General features: G+C 38.4%; 1 protein-coding gene across 2 annotated transcripts in view; it reads left to right on the forward strand.

Moving 5' to 3' along the window:
* Positions 1 to 20,454, forward strand: part of shisal1a (shisa like 1a) — a 43,085-nt gene that overhangs the window by 14,997 nt on the left and 7,634 nt on the right. The window contains exons 2-4 of one of the 2 annotated variants that reach the window (XM_072672635.1): positions 3,282 to 3,457; positions 9,603 to 9,816; positions 18,781 to 19,092. In XM_072672635.1, coding sequence (XP_072528736.1) covers positions 3,391 to 3,457; positions 9,603 to 9,816; positions 18,781 to 19,092 — 593 coding nt within the window. In that variant the 5' untranslated portion in view covers positions 3,282 to 3,390. Of the gene's footprint in view, positions 1 to 3,281; positions 3,458 to 9,602; positions 9,817 to 18,780; positions 19,097 to 20,454 lie in introns of those variants that run through there. The other variant, XM_072672634.1, reaches the window with a different exon arrangement.

Raw genomic sequence — 20,454 nt, forward strand, 5'->3', positions numbered from 1 at the left:
TCAGGGATGCAGCAGCAAAAATGTGATTTATTGGCTTAAATTGTTTTTTGTTTAATATAAGGAAAGTGGAATGATTTAGACATCAAGTTTGCATGTTGGTAATTGATGGACTATAAGCTTCCATGCCTTGTTGGCTACATGAGCCTCATAGATCCCATGCATGAACTTTTTTTTTGACCAAACCATTGCTTTAATGCTAACTTTTAACGCTTCAGTTCGGAATGTCAAATCCAGGCATATTTTACCGGATTGGGTATCAGCTATTTTAATACACAGTCTAGTTCTAAAGCTTTAGCAGTGTCCCAATTCAGGGGTGGCTTGGCGTGATCATATGTTATGATGGACATTGGGCTCAGAACGAAAGGATAGTTACTGTGGCTGTAAACCAAACATAGACACACTGACACTGCTGTGTAAACAGAAGGAGAGGGCAGTGGCTACATAGAGAGAGAAAGAAAGGGATAGAGGAGAGAAGAGGAGTGCACCTCTTCAAAATCCTGTACAGCCTACAGCTTACATTATGTATTACAGATGTCTCTCATTTAATTCATCATTGTCATCCAGGAGCATGTCTAAGAAGTTTCCAAGAAGTTTCCCATCAAACCCAGTCAGCACATGTGCTTTGCATGTATCTAAAGACATCTGCTGTCAGGTCCTAATGGGCCTCAGCATGGGCATATTAAATGTTGTTTAGGGTTTAACCTTGACTGGTAATGCAAGCCCTCTTACCATCTCATGTCTGACTTTATATGTTTCAGCAGTGCCTTTTTTTGATGTTGTGGGAGTATTTCCAGGCATATGTTATATGACATGAATCAGTTGCATTAGAAGCTATAAGGCCTGAAATGTTGTACTCTATACCGATGCAGATTTTATTGGGCTAAAACTTCTGATGTTGATCAATATAATTTTACTTAAATAGTATACATATTGTACAACTGGGAAATTTCCATTACTTATTTTAATTAGTTTCAATTAGTCTCAATTAAAAAGTAATTTATTTGTTAAACTCATCCTAAAGGTTAGGTTATGGATACATATTATAATTTTATTTGTTCTTATGATGGTGTGTTGCGTTTAAATCGACCAAGCATATCATACTGTTATATTTGACTTCATAGTGGCTCAGATTTTAAGGTTTTGTCTGTTGTCAGGAGGTAAGTTTGAATTCCAGTGTTACCCAAAAAATATTACACAAATAATTCACTGTGTTTTCGCCCTTGCAAATAAAGCAGAGAGCCCTTGCAGGCTGGTCCACATTGTTGATATTATTGACCAGGCAATACACTAGTCAGGCCCTAGTAGAGGCTCTATTAGTGATGAAGCTGTTTAGCTGTTGAAGAAAAAGTATTGAAATCAAATGGAGAGCATGGTGCTATGCATGTAAAGAGACACTCATGAGGGGAATCTATTCTGTATAACCGTCAAACCTCTTTATGTATAGTGTGCCAAACTATAAGGTAAACAGGTTTGTGCTGTTGATAGTGCACTGGGCTTTAGCACACTGGTGGCTCCCTCTACAATTGAGAAGTGTAATTCATGCTTTGAGACACCCCTAAAGGACACGCCGTGCACAGCATTTGCTGACAATCTGAGAGATACAGAACCAGAAGTGAAAGAACACAGACAGTGAAAGAAGCATGTGGACTGATGCAGCAGACTAATATTACAGTTACATAGTGCAGTTAGCAGTGTGAAGCATCACAATGGTTTTAAAGCTGTCATTTTAAGGTAAAATTGCTATATAATATTGCTCTATGAGAGAATAACATCACAGAAATATGCTCATTTAAAAACAAGGACAGTATTACCACAGTGTTACAAATTACGTTTTACACTTTACTCTTTACACTACATTGTGTACAATGATATATTAACCACTCTATCATATAAAGACTAATTTAATATTGAGCATTGTACAATGGTCTAACTGTGCTGAGCTTAAGGTCACCATGACCAATGTAGTAGCATTGAAATGGTGTTCTCTGAAATGAAATGATGGAGTTCAGTCAAATACCAGGAATGGTGGTGCTTCATCATCAAGCAGGATGACCTGCAGTGGCATCTATAACCCAGGTTGTTGGTTCAACCTCCTGAACTGACAGGAATGAAGAGCTCTTGAGTAAAGCACCCAACTGCCAAGTGCTCCCTGGGCTCTGCATCTAGGGCTGCCCACCACTCCGCCATGTGTGTTCACTATCCCCTTGTATGTTCTCACTATTGTGTGTATGTATGTGTTCACTGTGAAGAACCTTGTTTTTAAGGGTTCTTTACCAATTTAAATGTTCTTCACACTCACACATCTTATTTACACACATTGTTCTTTATTGAACAGAAAGCAATTCTTTAAATTATTAGTGTACTTAACACTAAACACTCTCTGGTAGTTTATTGTATGGTTTTGTCAAAAGCTTTTGTATTTTACATACAAAGGGCAATCATAACAATTATTAGGTTCTGGTTAGGTGCAAACATTGTCTGCATTAAAAGATCAAACAGTAATGGACCTTAGTTTTAGCCATGGTGGAAAAAGTAAGATTGCCTGATACAAAATTTACCTGAGCTGAAGAATCACTGGATTAAAAGTAAATAATAGCTGATTTTCTAATATAACTATTTAAATACACTGCCAAAGTTCATTTTTGCTAAATTTGAGGTTAGTAAACTAAAAAACTAGCAGTGAGTAAAATTGATTGCTAGCAATCATTCAGAAGGTTTTTAAGCAAATGTAACCGGATATTTCATAAAAAGAGACAGCACAATACAGCATTGTGTACCAAAGACAATTATGATGTATACTACTACAGGAAACTACACTTAACTACAGGAAGATGTGCACAGCTGACATTGCACAATGTGAGTGTGTTCTGTTTCAGAATAGATTTGTTACAGGACTGAATCAGATCATTCCAATCCAAAAGATATCTGATATCGGCCCAATACGCATCCATTCTCATAGACCTCATAGCCGTAATTTTCTAGACTGCTTTTGTTCAAACTGTACTCATGTAAAAGCACCAGTCATTTAAAAGTACTCAAAAAGGAATGTACTGGACACCCCCAAGGAGTTCCTGCTGAATTACTTTAAGTAGCGGAGAACATGTCATGGTACCCCTTGTGTAACTAGCTAAAGTTTTAATTTTGCCAGACTGCAGTGTTTCAGAGAGCTCTTGGTGTTCTCCCCTTGTCCATTGCATTGAGTTTTTGTCAGATTTGATAAGCTACATGCTGACAGCAAGTCATTACCTGAACTCAAACTGTGTGTTTGTTTTCTTCAACAGCTTGCAGTATGAAGAGTGGAAACAGAGGAAAGCAAGCAATGTGCATCCATTGATTCAAAGCACATTTCCCTCTCTCCTACACCCATCATTTCTTCATGAGGACAGAGAGATGACCATGCGCGGCCACTGGTCTTTCAACGCCCTGGCCGTAATCTTCCTCCTGCTGTCCACTGCAGGTGAGCCCAAAACCAAATGCTCCGACCCACAGACACAGAGGTTCACGCTGCGTTAAAGTCTGATCCAGTGTTTCATATAATCAGCACACAGTGGTGTTTCAGAAAGTGTTGTTACCTGTGTGGTGAAACACAATCAACTGTAGCATAACTGTAGTCCTAAAAACAGTTGCTGACAAGTGTGCAAATGTGCAAAAGCAGAAATTTTAAATGGGTGCAATTGACGGGGAAGCCCCTCTATGGAGATTATGAGATGAGTATTAGTGCTTTCAAATGGAAGAGGTGTGTGAAAGCAGGAGAGCTGTGACAGTCGAGCAGAAAAAGCTCAGCTGACAGCTGTTAACACTGAGAAAGACAAAGGGAGAGACAGATTTCAAAAGGTGCTATTGAAGAGACATTGTTAATGTCAATGATGTTCAATGCCATAAAAATAATAATAATAATAATAATAATAATAAGGAACTCAGTATTCACTTAACATAACATATCATAACTTGACATAACTGGATTATTCAAATAAACAACAAAACTGTCTATTAGTGTAGGTCTTACTGCCATTCTACATCTGTGAAATCACTAATCCTGCCTTAGAGTTGACATTTTTCTCCTAAGGCAGACAAGCTAATAGAACCATAGACGGACGTAATTACCCTGAGTCATTTGAGGACAAGGTCTACTTTCAAACATCTGTGATTATTTAATATCTTTTAAAAGAAAATCTCTCTCACAGTCATTCAGCCAGTTATTATGAGCAGAAAACACAATCTCCCATTATTATAAAATCATAACCAGGTTGATCTGTGCTCCTGAAGCGTCTTGCCAGAAAACACACACTGGGTCTCAGTGTCGGCCAAAAATCTCATGGGAAGAAGACTTTTAACCTCTGTGAATCCAACACAGCCAATCTCAGTCTTGGTTCTGAATTTAATGAAGCACTCGGCCCAGTTATCTATTAAATCCGCCATTGACAGATTAATGAACGTTGGTAAATAACCCATACATTGGTAAATAACAGGACAACCCTCGCTTTCTCTTTCTGCCATCTTTTCAGTGATGCCTCTTCCTGTAATGATGCACTTTACAGTGAAAGGTGTTTAAAACACTGCCAATTTACATGTCTGGTCATGTCGCGTCTCTTTAGCGCTCTTTGTGCCACGGTAACAAGATGCAGTGGTAGCCCATGAAGAAGGACGTGCTCCGGCGGGCCTGCCAAGTTCAGTTTTAAATAGACGGAGGAGGTTTTTCAGGGCTGCGGGTGGGGGGTTACCTCCCAAATCACTTCAGTATGCGCCCCGGCTACGTGGTTGGCCTGCTCCCTGAATGAACACACGCATCATAGCAGTTGCCATGAAGAGACAGAGAGAGGGAGAAAGACAGGTATTTTTATGCTCGCTGTCAGACAGGTGTACCCCGCACCCTCAAAAGAAACGCTCATTAAGAATTCACTCTGTTGTGAGAAGAAGGGAATATTAATGCCGGTCAAGCTGATTAACACTGATAGCTTACAGGGTGTAAATAATGCAGAAATAAAGAGTGAAAACACATTGATTTGCTCTCTGCTTTGCAGTGAAGATAAAAAAATGGAAAAAACAGAACTCAACAGGTGGTTTTCATTTCATATGCCTGGCTTTTTCCTTTTGTTCTTTTCTTCCCTCCCCAAAAAATATGAGTGCCTTGTATTACGGCTTGACTTCTTGCCTGTTTGGTTGATGGATACACGGCCTGTGCACTGCCAAATAACTTCCCTTGCTATTCAAGGCTCTTTATGAGGTCAGAGGTGTTCCTGGAGGACTCTTTGGCTCTCCTCTCTATCAGCTCTGATTTATTACCACCATTAGCAGCCCCTCTGTATGCCCATGCATACAGGTAATTGGGCTTTTTGGTCATTAACATGGGGTCAAATGCAGCAAACATAACATTGTTTCCTGTTTTGTGATATATTAATTTCTTGATCCTACTTAATCTTTAAAATAACTCACTGGTTACAGACCTGAATGTGTCTTACGAATAAATAAACTCTTGTTTCTCATTTCATTTGCATGGGTAGCTGCTATTATTATGTTTATGCCACAGTAATGAATGTTGCATTCCTTTTTTGTTTTATTTGAAGAGAAGGAGAGGGTACATTGTGTTTGCTTGTAATTTTCCTACTTGTATGTGAGGAAGTTCCCAGTTCCCTCTTGATCATGAATGAAGCTATAATGTGGGACCCAAGGACTTTCTGGATGAGACAAACTGTAATAAGCTGTACCTACAGGGTAGAAATTAAAACTCCCAGCAATGTCCCTGTGCCTTTGTACACTTGTGCCCCTCTATTGCACCTCTATGGCCTGTTCCTGGCCAACACATGTAACGCAACCTAATAAACTGGCAACTGACTGTAGATTCAGATAATCCTAGCTCCAATTTCTTCCTTTGTAAAGCATAGGTCTGTATGCACAGACAGCTGATATTGCCCTGGAGTGAAAGAGGACCTGAGGGGAAGACCCCTGAGGTCTTCTGTCCATCCTATTTATCTGTCCTTCAGACCCCGACAGCTCTCATCTATATGCAAATGATTGCATGGCCATGTTCTACCTCCAGAAGGCTGAATATGAGTGTGGAGGCAAGCAGCTGAGCTTGTAGCCTGACTCAACAGTCAGGCTCTAATGAGCAAACAGGGACTTTGTGAATTGTTCTGGATTTTTTTTATATAAATTAAAAATTAGGAAGGGCCAAGGTGCCCATCGGACCTATTATTTGTTCCGAGATCAGAACCTTTCACAGTTTGCAATTGTATGCAATTACCAATGTCAGGATTATTTTACAGTGTTTTGGTTAAGAACGTCAAAAGGCCCAGACTGTGGCCTGTGGTTGAGGGCAGGATGTGCACTCATAATTCCAGTAATAACATTTAAATATTTTTTTCAGAAATTCTCATGGTGCTCTCTGCTGGATTGCAGTGAAGTTGAACCTTGTTTTTTTGCATACTAACTAACTAAACTAACTAAAGCTAGCAATTAACAGGTAAGTTGAATCAGGTGTGCTTGAGCAGGAAATGCAAAACACTGTGCAGGAATCCAGCCATTTAGGACCGGAATTGCCCACCCCATATTTAGTAAAGTGTACACATAGCTCAAAAACACTTGCAGAGATCTAGACCTGCAGTGACAATGGGGTGTCATGACTTTGTCTTCCAGTATTTAGTGAAACTCATCAACAGTGAAACAGTATGCCTGCTGCTGTAGTCTAAAAAAACATGACTGTCCTTGAGGTGACCGGAATGGAATTGTTTTTGAAGTGAATCATGCTCACTGCATGTCACAGCAAACTGATTTGTCTTCACGTCATGTACATTTACGTTATGCATGCTGTGATGCATTTTATACTGAATACATGGTATAACTGGTAGCATGTAAAAAAAATGCCCATGTGCAATACCAAAAGTCAAAATACTGATTTGTACTATTTATTGTATTCAGAGGAACAGTGTATGTTCAAATCTAAATCCATCAAGACGATGACCATACACATTCTCAGTAGAAAGAATGTATCTGTTATGTACTGTCTAAATATATTCAACACACCCATGTTTGAACACACCCATTTTTCAGATGTGACATGTTAAATTGATTAGATTGTTTAATTTGGACCTAGATTATCCAACTGTATTTACATAATGTCAAAGCAATAGCAAATGTCCTTGTCAAAGCTTACAAATTGGTAAAATGTTACAGCAATGGAAAAATTATTGTGTTGTGTACTGTGTGTTGATACTGGAGAACAGCACATCTTGATACAAGTTGCTATGTGATTTAACGGGAGCTCAAATTCGGCATGCAGCAAAGCTAAAGCTGCATTGAAAATTTGGGGTCCATGCTAGGTTTAAAGTTTTCACTAGCCTTATACCATTTGTTTTATCCATTGTCCACTGGACTACCTCAGCTGACTACAAAACTGTAGCTAAACACACGGCAGACAAGTACCGCTGTTTTTTTTAAACCGTAGAACTTGAAAAAACCCACCTAACTTGTAGAACCTACCGGGGAGATGTGTGGGGGCAAGGCTAACCTGGCTACAGTATCTTCAGCTTACATGCTTACTGTTTACATAACTAACAAAGAACTAGGACTGACCCGAGTATTCTACTATTCGGATGTTAATTTCTTGGGTAGGCATTCAGTTTTTAATTTTGGGGAAGTTTAGTATTCTGGTCACTTGGTATTCCTGGTCACAACTTTTTTTCTCAGTGGCTGGCTATGCACACCAGACCAGAAGACCAGAAGTTTCAAGACTTTAAGAACCTACTACAAGATCCAAAGCACTCATCAGCAGAAAGAATCAGAAGGCCAGATTGGATTTTGCAGATATGAGCCACAAAAGCTCTGGAACAAAGTTTTAATGGACTAATATGGCCAAGATTAACTTCTACCAAAGGGATAGGAAAGGCCAAAGTGCGGAGGAAGAATCTGCTCATGATGGCAACATAATGAATTTAGAAGTCAACAGAAGCCAGTTTGCAGAGAAATGGATCCAATCTAATTGGATCTAATTTCATCATGCAGCATGACCATAACCCAAACCACACAGCCAGTGGACTCCATCTGGGGGAAAAGGTCTGTCACCAAATCTTAACCCAACTGAGCATGAATTTCACCCATAATAAAGGAAACTGGAGGGAGAAAACACCTACACAAAATGATAGAAGTTTTTACTTTGTTTTACAGAAGAAGAATGCAGCAGTTTGGTAATGTCAGTGGGTCGTCAGCTTGATGCAGTTATTGCAGTCAAGAGATATGCAACCAAACAACCAAACCAAGTGCTATTAGCTGTAATTTGCTTTAACATTCCAGTACATTACTGGCTTACCTAAAACATCCAGTTTTTACATCTAGATCTAGGTCTTTTAAAATTGAGCATTTGAGCTCAAACCTATAGATGGTATGTATTGACATATTTCCACTGGAACACACCTCCTTTAGGACTAAGAGGCAAAACATTCTGCAACATGGCTGGATTTATTAGGGGAAACGACCAAACTGGGAAAAACAAGCAATTATTTTCTCAAATTAAAAGCATCTGGACTTGACAGTAATCCATGCATTGACAGCAGTGGTCAGGAACATCCAGCTACTGAGGCTCAAATTACTCCCATCTATGGTCTTAGGAGTATTTAAATCTGTTTTTAGGTACACTTAGTAGACTGACTCATCCAGGCTTTCTCTCTTTTTAGCATGTTGCTAAATTCACTTTAACAACACACTTACCATTCTATTTAAATGGATACATCAAATGTATTAATAGCCGAAATCGATCACCTCGGATCATTTCAAAGTCACATTGCACACAAATACACAGAAAGGCACTAGTGCAGTATTCTGTGTGGACGGTCATGTAGGACCTGTAGATTAAGTGTGTGCCGATGTGAATGCCCACCTTTGCTGTGCTGCTGCTGCACTTAGGTCAGGAATAATCCCTTCTGTCTGCAGTGATTGGTAATTACCCAGTCACACCATTAGGGTCATATTAAATGGTAGACAGAGTATTTTATATAAATCTCACTCTACCATGAATCTTTAATATATCTTTAATTTGTGAGAGGGTAATCTGTAGTCCTCTAGCTGACAACACAGTTCAGAACAAATATGCTCATTTTTATTATTATATGGTCATTACAAAAGAACAGTATACTGATGAACAGGTCCATATGAGTACAAATTATATCAGATTATTATACAAAATGTTTTCTAGTAACTTGTCACATTAATAAATTATTTAATTAATTGTTGTGAGGCAGAATATACAATATTTTACCATACCTATGAGTGTGCATAGATTGTAGAGCCAGAGCTTTGAGCTATCATTTCATAACACTCAGACACTCAGGTTTCTCAGACTCAGCCCATGGGGAATGTACAGTTTTTAAAGTACAGTCAACGGGACAGTACACATTAGCCTTGGCGGGACTGGTGAAATACAGCTGTAATGTATTGGTCTTTGCAAGACTAGTCATTGATCAAACTTAGTGTTTTCTAGAGCTGTAAGAATCAATGTATTGCCATATTTACAATTTTCCATGTAGGTCGGGCTAGAAAGAATTCTAATTTGTTAATACATTAATTACAATTTTAGCAAATCAACCCTTTTCATATTCTCTTTCTTTGGACAGCTCTTTCAGCCCACTTCAGAGTCTGTGAGCCCTACTCTGACCACAAGGGGCGCTATCACTTTGGCTTTCACTGCCCACGTCTCTCTGACAACAAGACCTACATGTTCTGCTGTCACCATAACAACACCACCTTCAAGTACTGCTGCAATGAGACAGAGTTTCAGACCATCATGCAGCTGAACCTCACCACCAACTCTGACGGCTTCACTCACAAGTGAGTAAAAGAAGGGCTATGGTAATAATAGCACTGGAATACTATTTTGATGACCAGAGTCAGAATGTAACTGCAGAACTGTTTTAAGGTGGAAAATCAGCTTCATGCTGTAAGATAAGGTAAACATAAAAAAAATTGTGTTGCTAATTTTTTATCGGCCAGATTCAGTAAACATGGGTCGAAGTCATGAAGTGTCACTACAATGTCCACTAGAAAAGTATACCACAGTATTCATGATCTGGCCTTGTCTGCACAATTACTGCCTGTTGATTCCCCACATCATTCTACAGATGATGTACAGCTGAGTTGCTGAGTAACAGTCTACAGTAACATTCTAGAACTCCCCACTTCTCATGTCAAAAGCATTCACTCTATGCAGACAGTCACAAACAGCCAGAACTTACACGACAAAGGGTAAAAATAACAGCTTCAAAACCATTGTGATGCTCCACTGACCTGTGATAAGAAGAGTAGCACCTCTAAGCATTGCTACTCTGGGATTGGCACAAGTCTAACTACACTATGTAACTTTGGCGAAACAGGCAGAATAATGCTTTAACACTGCGTGACCTAAGTCAAATTAGTGTCAAATCCCCTTATATTACTCTTCCACCTCAGTCCACATTCTTTCACTTTTAGTGACGGTTCTGTATCTCTCAGATTTTTTAGAAACGCATGTACTTCTTGTGAATTCCACTTCCTGACTGCGTAAAGGAGCCCAGAAGCAAGAAATACCAATTCTCACATAATGCTGCTTTACATCCAGGCTTAAGCAATATGAAAATTCACTTTTCTGAGTGAATTCTGTTCGGAGGTCAGTGCATGCCCATTTTGATTTAAATCAATAGACTGTCTTGGCCAGTGTAAAACTTTCCACTTTTTTGTTCTGATGAGCTCCTTGTTAAGTCTAAGCCTGTGTTTGTTGCAGTATGACCTTTGATTAAATAAATTTGGGATGGACATTTTTTGGACAGCTAAAGACATGAATTACTTTGCAGTTTTTGTGTTCTGTCTGTGGTCTGTGGTTGCTTTAACTTTTATGTTGGCAGTTTTCGTTCACAGCTCTAATAGTTGTTCTTTGTCTGTTGCTGTGGTTTGCTCAAACCATATGGTCATCGGAAATTACTTCCTCTTCCCATAATTTCTTTGTTTTTTTCAAAATCTTTCATATAGCTTTGTGAAGTCTACCATGGTTGTAACTGATGTATGTCTCATTCTCCAGATCGAAGTCAATTATTTCAATTTCTTCCCTTTATTTCAAAATAACACTCAAATTGCAAACCCAAGCGCATAAAACCAATCCTACATACTACAGCATTTTGAACTAAAATCACTATATTGGTATCAATTACTTTTTATCACAGAAACATGTAGAAAATGTACAGGCTAACAATTTTATTTTATGTTTTAACTGGACTGTCAAATTCATGTACAATATTAGTTTTATATCCATAGACATATGCAGATGATTGGGCATCCTTGTTCAGATGACAGAATTTATTGAAATAAGTAAATAAGACGATACAGATGATACAGATGATGTACAGATGAGTTGCTGAGTAACAGTCTACAGTAACATTCTAGAACTCCCCACTTCTCATGTCAAAAGGATTCACTCTATGCAGACAGTCACAGACAGCCAGAACTTACATGACAAAGGGTCAAAATAACAGCTTCAAAACCATTGTGATGCTCCACTGACCTGTAATAAGAAGAGTAACACCTCTAAGCATTGCTACTCTGGGATTGGCACATGTCTAACTACACTATGTAACTTTGGCGAAACAGGCAGAATAACGCTTTAACACTGCGTAACCTAAGTCAAATTTGTGTCAAATCCCCTTATATTACTCTTCCACCTCAGTCCACATGTTTCTTTCACTTTTAGTGATGGTTTTGTACCTCTCAGCTTTTTTAGAAACACATGTACTTCTTGTGAATTCCACTTCCTGACTGTGTAAAGGAACCCAGAAGCAAGAAATACCAATTCTCACATAATGCTGCTTTAAGTCCAGCCCCTGAAGCCTTAAGCAATATGAAAATTCACTTTTCTGAGTGAATTCTGTTCTGAGGTCAGTGCATGCCCATTTTGATTTAAATCAATAGACTGTCTTGGCCAGTGTAAAACTTTCCACTTTTTTGTTCTGATGAGCTCCTTGTTAAGTTTAAGCCTGTGTTTGTTGCAGTATGACCTTCGACTAAATACATTTGGGGAGACATTTTTTGGACAGCTAAAGACATGAATTACTTTGCAGTTTTTGTGTTCTGTCTGTGGTCTGTGGTTGCTTTAACTTTTATGTTGGCAGTTTTCGTTCACAGCTCTAATAGTTGTTCTTTGTCTGTTGCTGTGGTTTGCTCAAACCATATGGTCATCGGAATTTACTTCCTCTTCCCATAATTTCTTTGTTTTTTTCAAAATCTTTCATATAGCTTTGTGAAGTCTACCATGGTTGTAACTGATGTATGTCTCATTCTCCAGATCGAAGTCAATTATTTCAATTTCTTCCCTTTATTTCAAAATAACACTCAAATTGCAAACCCAAGAGCATAAAACCAATCCTACATACTACAGCATTTTGAACTAAAATCACTATATTGGTATCAATTACTTTTTATCACAGAAACATGTAGAAAATGTACAGGCTAACAATTTTATTTTATGTTTTAACTGGACTGTCAAATTCATGTACAATATGAGTTTTACATCCATAGACATATGCAGATGATTGGGCATCCTTGTTCAGATGACAGAATTTATTGAAATAAGTAAATAAGACGATACAGATGATACAGATGATGTACAGATGAGTTGCTGAGTAACAGTCTACAGTAACATTCTAGAACTCCCCACTTCTCATGTCAAAAGCATTCACTCTATGCAGACAGTCACAGACAGCCAGAACTTACACGACAAAGGGTCAAAATAACAGCTTCAAAACCATTGTGATGCTCCACTGACCTGTAATAAGAAGAGTAACACCTCTAAGCATTGCTACTCTGGGATTGGCACACGTCTAACTACACTATGTAACTTTGGCAAAGCAGGCAGAATAACGCTTTAACACTGCGTAACCTAAGTCACATTTGTGTCAAATCCCCTTATATTACTCTTCCACCTCAGTCCACATGCTTCTTTCACTTTTAGTGACGGTTTTGTATCTCTCAGCTTTTTTAGAAACACATGTACTTCTTATGAATTCCATTTCCTGACTGTGTAAAGGAGCCCAGAAGCAAGAAATACCAATTCTTACATAATGCTGCTTTAAGTCCAGCCCCTGAAGGCTTAAGCAATATGAAAGTTCACTTATCTATATCTAGATCTAGATGCCACTGGGAAACAAATCCCAATTAACATTTTTTTCATTGGAAATTTCAAGGTGGTTTCCCTTTTGTATCCAGCAAAAAAAATAACAAGGCAATAATAACATTGCTGCAATATGTGCAGTTTTAATGCAACAAGCATGATGATTGTATTAAAAAAAAAGAAACTAAAAATTACATATATGAGTTTTTAATTCTTAGAAATCATTTGGCCTTTCTTGAAGCCCAAAAATACCCTGAGGCGTCCCAAACGAATGATAGAAACATATAAACTACAGTAACCTTTCAAAACCTTATGCAATTTTGTTCTTTTCCACTATCACTGGACATACATTGGCAGAGCAAAGGTTCTGTTTTGAATGGTTTCTTTGAATGTCTTATGAAGCTGATTGAAAAAGATGGTTTATTTGTTGTTCTCAAAACTTGATGATGGAGGAAAAATCCATGCCAGTAATGCAGACCATCATGAGGCAGATAAATTTTAATAAATCATCAATCAGAGAGATAATGTACATTGCATAAGTTAAAAAAAATAACTGTTTAATGCACAAGAAACAATACCCTACTTTTGAGATTAACAAAAGCAAACAACCATACAGACCATCAAAGAGTCCTGAAGTGGATTAATAAGGAATATGATTTATTGATAAAGTATTGTTCTTGTTCAGAAGCCTTCCTTACAGGGTAGTAGTATCACACGAATTGGACAGTGAAGTAAAATTATTACTTATTTTAATGAATTTTAATGAATTTGTATTTCAGGTCAAAACATAAATATGAGGCGGAAGTACAGCATATGCTGGTTTTCATTCATGTCTTTGACCCCCAATGCCAGTGGGGCATAAATATTGGTGCAGATGCATTTAAAGCAAAATTAAGTTGTTCAAAGTTACTGCTTGGGTGAACGCCTTTTAGCTCATGGTTATATTGCCTTCAGGCTGCAACCCATTGACATTTGTAGACTCTGAATAGAGTAGACTAGAATTCTTTATTTGAGATGCTCTCCAAGCCTTAATGGTCGCCCCTTTCAGCTGTTGCTTGTTTTATGGGATTTCTGAGGTCAGTGCATGCCCATTTTGATTTAAATCAAAAGACTGTCTTGGCCGGTTTAAAACTTTCCACTTTTCTGTTTTGATGAGCTCCTTGTTAAGTTTAAGCCTGTGTTTGTTGCAGTATGACCTTCGATCAAATAAATATGGGGAGACATTTTTTGGACAGCTAAAGACATGAATTACTTTGCAGTTTAGAATTTGTTCTTTTGCTATCATCATCATTTACATTAACAATAAAGACATATACAGATATAGACATAAGCTGCAACACTGCTTTGAGAACTTGAGATCACCACTGTTTTGTCCTTTCCATCACTTTGTTAAAGGTCCACCTCATTCTCCAACTTTCTTCCAGAACTCTTTGTACTTCATTCTGGCCTTTCTGTTCTTGTTGCTGATGAGAGGTTTTTGTGTTCTGTCTGTGGTCTGTGGTTACTTTAACTTTTATGTTGGCAATTTTCGTTCATAGCTCTAATAGTTGTTCTTTGTCAGTTGCTGTGGTTTGCTCAAACCATATGATCATCGGAAATGACTTCCTCTTCCCATAATTTCTTTCTTTTTTTAAAAATCTTTCATATTGCTTTGTGAGGTCTACCATGGTTGTAACTGATGTATGTCTCAGTCTCCAGATCAAAGTCAATTATTTAAATTTTTTCCCTTTATTTCAAAATTACACTCAAATTGCAATAAAACCAATCCTACATACTACAGCATTTTGAACCCAAAATGAAATGTGATATATGTATGTTAGCCTCATGTTTATTTTTAAAATTGGTACTTAGGTAACCATTTCAATTTTTAGAATTTGAACTAAAATCACTATATTTACATTTATATTTATGGCATTTAGCAGACGCTCTTATCCAGAGCGACTTACAAAAGTGCTTTGCTATTTACCCAAGAAAAACCTTAGCTAGTTAGAATAGACTAATAGTTCAAAGATACCTCTAAGCTTTAGACATTACTAAGCACAAGTCAATAAGGTGACCATAGTACTCTGCTATTCGTCCAAGTATTTTGAGGCATGCTGAGATGCGGGCAGAAACCTGTGTGTCAGACGGTGGGAAAGAGAGCATGAGTTGAGTGTCATCGGCATAACCAGTAGAGTGTGCAGCTTTGAAGCCAGACTGGTTAGGGTCCTGTAGATTGTTCAGAGTGAGAAAGAGAGACAGTTGGTCGTAGACAGAACGTTCGAGAATCTTTGAGAGGAAGGAGGGAAGAGAAATTGGTCTGTAGTTGCCGATGTCCAAGCTGTCCTTTTCAGGGACTAGACAAGCTATGTAAGTGTGTGTGTGTGTGTGTGTGTGTGTGTGTGTAAATTCTCTATGTCTATGTCAGCAGTGGGTACAACTTGAAGTAGCTAAATGCATTAGCTGTACTAACTCCAGGGCAATCATTAAAAAAACAAAAATTAGATACTAAGCATGTCTTGGCTGATTAACTATATACTTTGATGACTTTATAAGCACTGTTTAGGTTGCTTTCATGAAAAAGAATGGCGCAGAACATCTACACTGTAAGATCCTGCAGCCACTCCCAGGTGCAGCGCTTTATGTAAACGGCATACAGCTGTGCTTGTGAACCGAATTTCTGTCATTATGCCATTATGCCATTATGAAGCTGTGACACCTAAAATTGTAATGGAGGAGTTTAATTTTTGTTTAGAATGAAAAAGTTCAATGCGTTGCTCCAGGCTGAGAAGCAGTGAGCTGACCCTGAGATCTGAAAGATGTTTCTCTGCTGTGTGTTATCACAGATTGTTTATCCCTCCAGCAGACTGAGGATGGGACATTTAAATTGATTTCGCTTTTTAAGCTTCATTTTAACTTATGGTCATGCCTGCTGAGGCAGAAATACATAGATGAACAGACACACAATTAGAACGCATGGTTTAATTATTATACTATTTCTGCTGCATTAATTAAATGGATAAAAAGCAACCTGAACTTTGCAAATAATGGTGGATATTTTTCTTTTCATATTTTGCTTCATAGAGAACCATTTAGTGGCAACAATTTTGTAAATGAGGTGAGAACGCAAAGAATCTTTGAAAGTTTAAAGATCCTCCACATAATGTAACCATTCTGTACCAGGTAAAAGGTTCCCTTGAATTCCCTTGAATTCCTTTGTGTCAAGAATAATTTAGGACCATTTTACACAAACTTTAGTACATCTGACATATTCAATATAGGTGAGCATAATATTTTTAGATACATTCAGATATTGTTGGTATCTTGTCAAATGGCAGGCCTTGGTTTGATCTGTGCTTTTGATCCATCGTTAACAATTTGTTTGTTCCGTTTCATGTGTAGAGTGACAGCATTAGTCTTCTGATTTCATGATGAAAGGACTACTCAGAGGGTTTTGAATGCCGCCTCTCAAATCAGAAATCAATTAAAGGCTCAGCAGCTGATGTTTTATATCAGCTGAGAGAGTGAGTGCGAAACACTAATATACGACGCTCAAACACTCTTGTAGTAGATATAGATACAAACCTTCCATGATGTGGACTGGTTTCATTCAACCATGACATCTAAATATACATGTTGCTTCGTCGCACAGCGTCACGCACCCCTGACAAATCACCAAGCCCTCATCCCTGAAAACAAGATAAAAGAGCCATTCATTAAGGGATGCTTGTAAGCGTGGCCTGGCACTAGGCAGGCGTGAAAATGTCATTTCACACTTCAAGCTCCGATTGATCCTCCTGAGTCTCCATAGTCTCCAAACAGTTTTCTACACCAGGGCCAGCTGTACAGCTTTGCGGCTCTGATCTACACAGCAAGCCCTCTTAGCATCCTGCCAAAGCAATCTCAACGGCTTGCAGAATGCAAATAAGCCACCTTGCTGCCGCAGCATGGGGCCATGACCTCTATTTGTATTCCATCACTTGATTTAGGTGGGAAGGATTTGGTCTACTTTTCCATTACATGAATTACTAACATATTTCCCCTCTGAAACTGTTTGAACTCCTCTCTCTTCCCCTTAAAAACAGAATTTGTATGTGGTATGGCATAATATCAACTAGGGATGTATCAACACACAATTTGTTCCAACACAATACACTACATTTTTGAAAAAAACAGGCTGCCTTCTGAGTGATGCCACCTTTTAAGTGTTGGTCCTATTGTTTTTTTTGTTTTTTTTACAACATCACAGCAAATATTAGATCTACACTCAGAGTACGGTCTTGGATTTCCAGTTTCCAGTTCAGGACACAAACACAGGACTCAAGTGACACACTTACACCTAGGTGCTGAGGAAGATGAAGGGACTCTACATCCACTGTTTATTCCTGACCCTTGGTGTTAGCACTCTTCTTTCGTGGAGCTGCTTTTTTTGTGCCATCTTGGTTATTGTTAGCTTGGCGCTAATCAAGCCTATGCTCTTTGTAAAACTCAGCATCACCTAGCAATGTCAGCCTGTCTGTGGACACCTTATATAGCATGTCCTGAACCACTGCGTCATCCCGTAATGCTTCTACGTGCTTCCTAAAGAAATACACTCTAGGATGCTCAGAATGTGCTGACTTTGATGCTCAAAATGTCTCAGATTACTTGCACCATCAAAGCAGTATCCCTGCAGACTTATAATTGGGAGGTTATCTCTAACAAAAACGCCTTTGATGCACTTGAAAAGGGCTTCTCCAGCCTTGTCAGGAGCATTGTAAAATCCAAGGAAAACATAGTGAGTCTCCATGTTCTCGTCCATATATTTTAGTGTTAGTAAAAACTGTTTCTTTGAACCTCTGTCCATAATGCCATCGGCAGTGAGTCCATCGTATGGACTTTTATAGCACAAGATACAGTCTTACTCTGGATAGCACAAGCATACTGGTTTTTTTTTTTTGTACATGCGCTCAGGCAAAGGTTCATACAAAATACTAGTAAGACAAGTGTCACCCCAAAAAGCTGTTCCTTTCTTACCAAGAAAGAGCACAGATCTGAACATTAACTCAAGCACATTAATAGGGTGTTTAAATTGTTTGTGCTTGTTCGTAGCAAATCTCACTTTCTTGCTGTCTAGCCTCAAAGTGTTCTCCCTGATGAAGCCTGTTTGACGCAGCTAAAATAAATGACGCAGTCACAATCTTAAATATAATGCAACCACTTCCATTAATCAAACCTTCAGGTAAATGGTCAAGAAAAACGATCCTTGCCAAAAGGTTTCCTTTAGACCAGAGGTGGGCAACAGAAGCCGGAGACCAGCACAGTTTGCTTATTTCCCTGCTGTAACCTACTAAACCTTTAATAATTAATGTTTGGTTATACGCATACATGTGTAAAATGATTATCATCACTACTTCCTACTTCCCACAACTTCCTGCACAACTTCTAGTTTTCAGATATTAGTGGAAAAGCGAGCACCTGAAAAAAATAATCATGCCCAGAATGTGTAACAGGGCTGTAAATGATTCTACAATGATCAGGAAAACATTTTTAATTGAGAATAAAAAGATAATGAACTATAAACAACCCATGTTTTAAAGGTAGTGATCAAATTTTGGGACAGAAAACATGACAGAAAAATTTTCATTATTGAGTGTTGATTTCTCCACTGCTCTCTCTGCTGTCTTGCTCTGTTGTTACAGTAATTACACCGCGCTTATTGGTGTGTGGGTTTACGGCTTCTTCGTCATGGTCCTGCTGGCCCTGGATTTTCTCTATTACTCAGCCATGAACTATGAGCTGTGTCGAGTATACCTGGAGAAATGGGGGCTGGGTGGACGATGGCTAAAACAGGCCAGGATTCAGTGGCATGGTGTAGCCGTGGTTCAGGAAGGAGATGTGAACCTTGGGACGGGACAAAGCCATGGACCACACCAACATCATCACCCAAGACACAGTCTGACAGGCGAGGCACAGAACCCCACCCTCATGACCTTCCAGACCTCCACAGCCTGGTGAGATCATTTTTACAATGCTCAAAACTCTATATATGTTAGAGAATGCACATAAATTGCATCAAATTAGAGAATTCAATGATCTGAAGGCCCACCCATTGCTGACAGTCATGTAATCTTCACTGAAAAGCATTGCCAGTAGTACAAGGTCCTTTAGAGCAGTTGCACACAAGCCCAGCAAGGATAAGGAAACATTAAACACCTGGGAGGTAAAGGTGTAATCACCTAGCATCAATTCCAAACTCACCAATGCAGTCTTGGATGAAGGGAATCAAAAATCCTAGGAGTAATGTTAATGCTGTTAAAATTGGGACCAAGTTCCATTTTTAGTGCTGCTGGTTTGAGGACACTGTTGGCCTAGAAACATACACTCCGACCAGTGCAGGTGAATGGCACAGCTTTATTTCATCATCAAAAAGAAAATTAATGTGTGGAAAGATGTCTCTTACTGTGGTCTTCATCAGTTTTCTAGCCCTGCTTTTTCCTAGTCATAGTCTACTATGAAATAAAGTAAAATATAATGTGTTCTGCTTCCAGAAACTCATGCTAATTTAACAGATCAAGTAAAATTTCTTTGTCATTGCACAGGGTTGTAATACAGGCAGACCTGGCATGGGCTAAGGTGGCATGTTGTTGGGGAAATGCCTGGAAGAGTTCATATCATCATTTTTACACTTGGGTAAAATACAAAAAAAAATTGCCAAACTTAAAAAGAAACTTTGTAAAATGTTAGTGATTCCATATGATATCTCTTGTATTGCAATAAATAACAAGCTCCGTGTACCTTACAGTCTGATGTGTTGTGAAATTGAGGCTACTATGTTAATATAGATTTGCAGCTGTGTTTTTTAAGCAATGGCAATACGAGATCAGGCTATTTTTATTTTCTTTTTTTACTTGCATTTTAAACTATTTTATTTCTAGGTCACATGTACTCAACCATCTCTTCAAACTGTTAAATGAATATATTCACACGTTATATGTTATCATTTTCAGAAAACACTAAAGTAGGCTAAATCATAGTTGGAAAGGAAGATGCTGCCTATTTTAGAAGTAAAAAGAGTATCTCTTTTGTTTTTTAATTGCTTCATGAATACTACTGACCCTGATCAGGGGGAAGAGAACCTCAGACCAGAACACACACCTCTCTGTTTTTGTGATGTGTGTATAATGTAAGGTAAACTGATTCTAATTTATGACGTCTGGAATACAAACATACACACTTTGGATTCTCGAGATTAAGAAATTTGAGTGTGTCAAGCATGAATAACTAAGCTGTCAATGTAAAATGATGGAAAAAGCTGTAGGTGTTGTATAATCTAAAACATGTTTACTTATTAATTAAATGCACAAAATGTTATT

The sequence above is a fragment of the Salminus brasiliensis genome, chromosome 2 (genome assembly GCF_030463535.1).
Source record: "Salminus brasiliensis chromosome 2, fSalBra1.hap2, whole genome shotgun sequence".
Taxonomy (NCBI): Eukaryota; Metazoa; Chordata; class Actinopteri; order Characiformes; family Bryconidae; genus Salminus; species Salminus brasiliensis.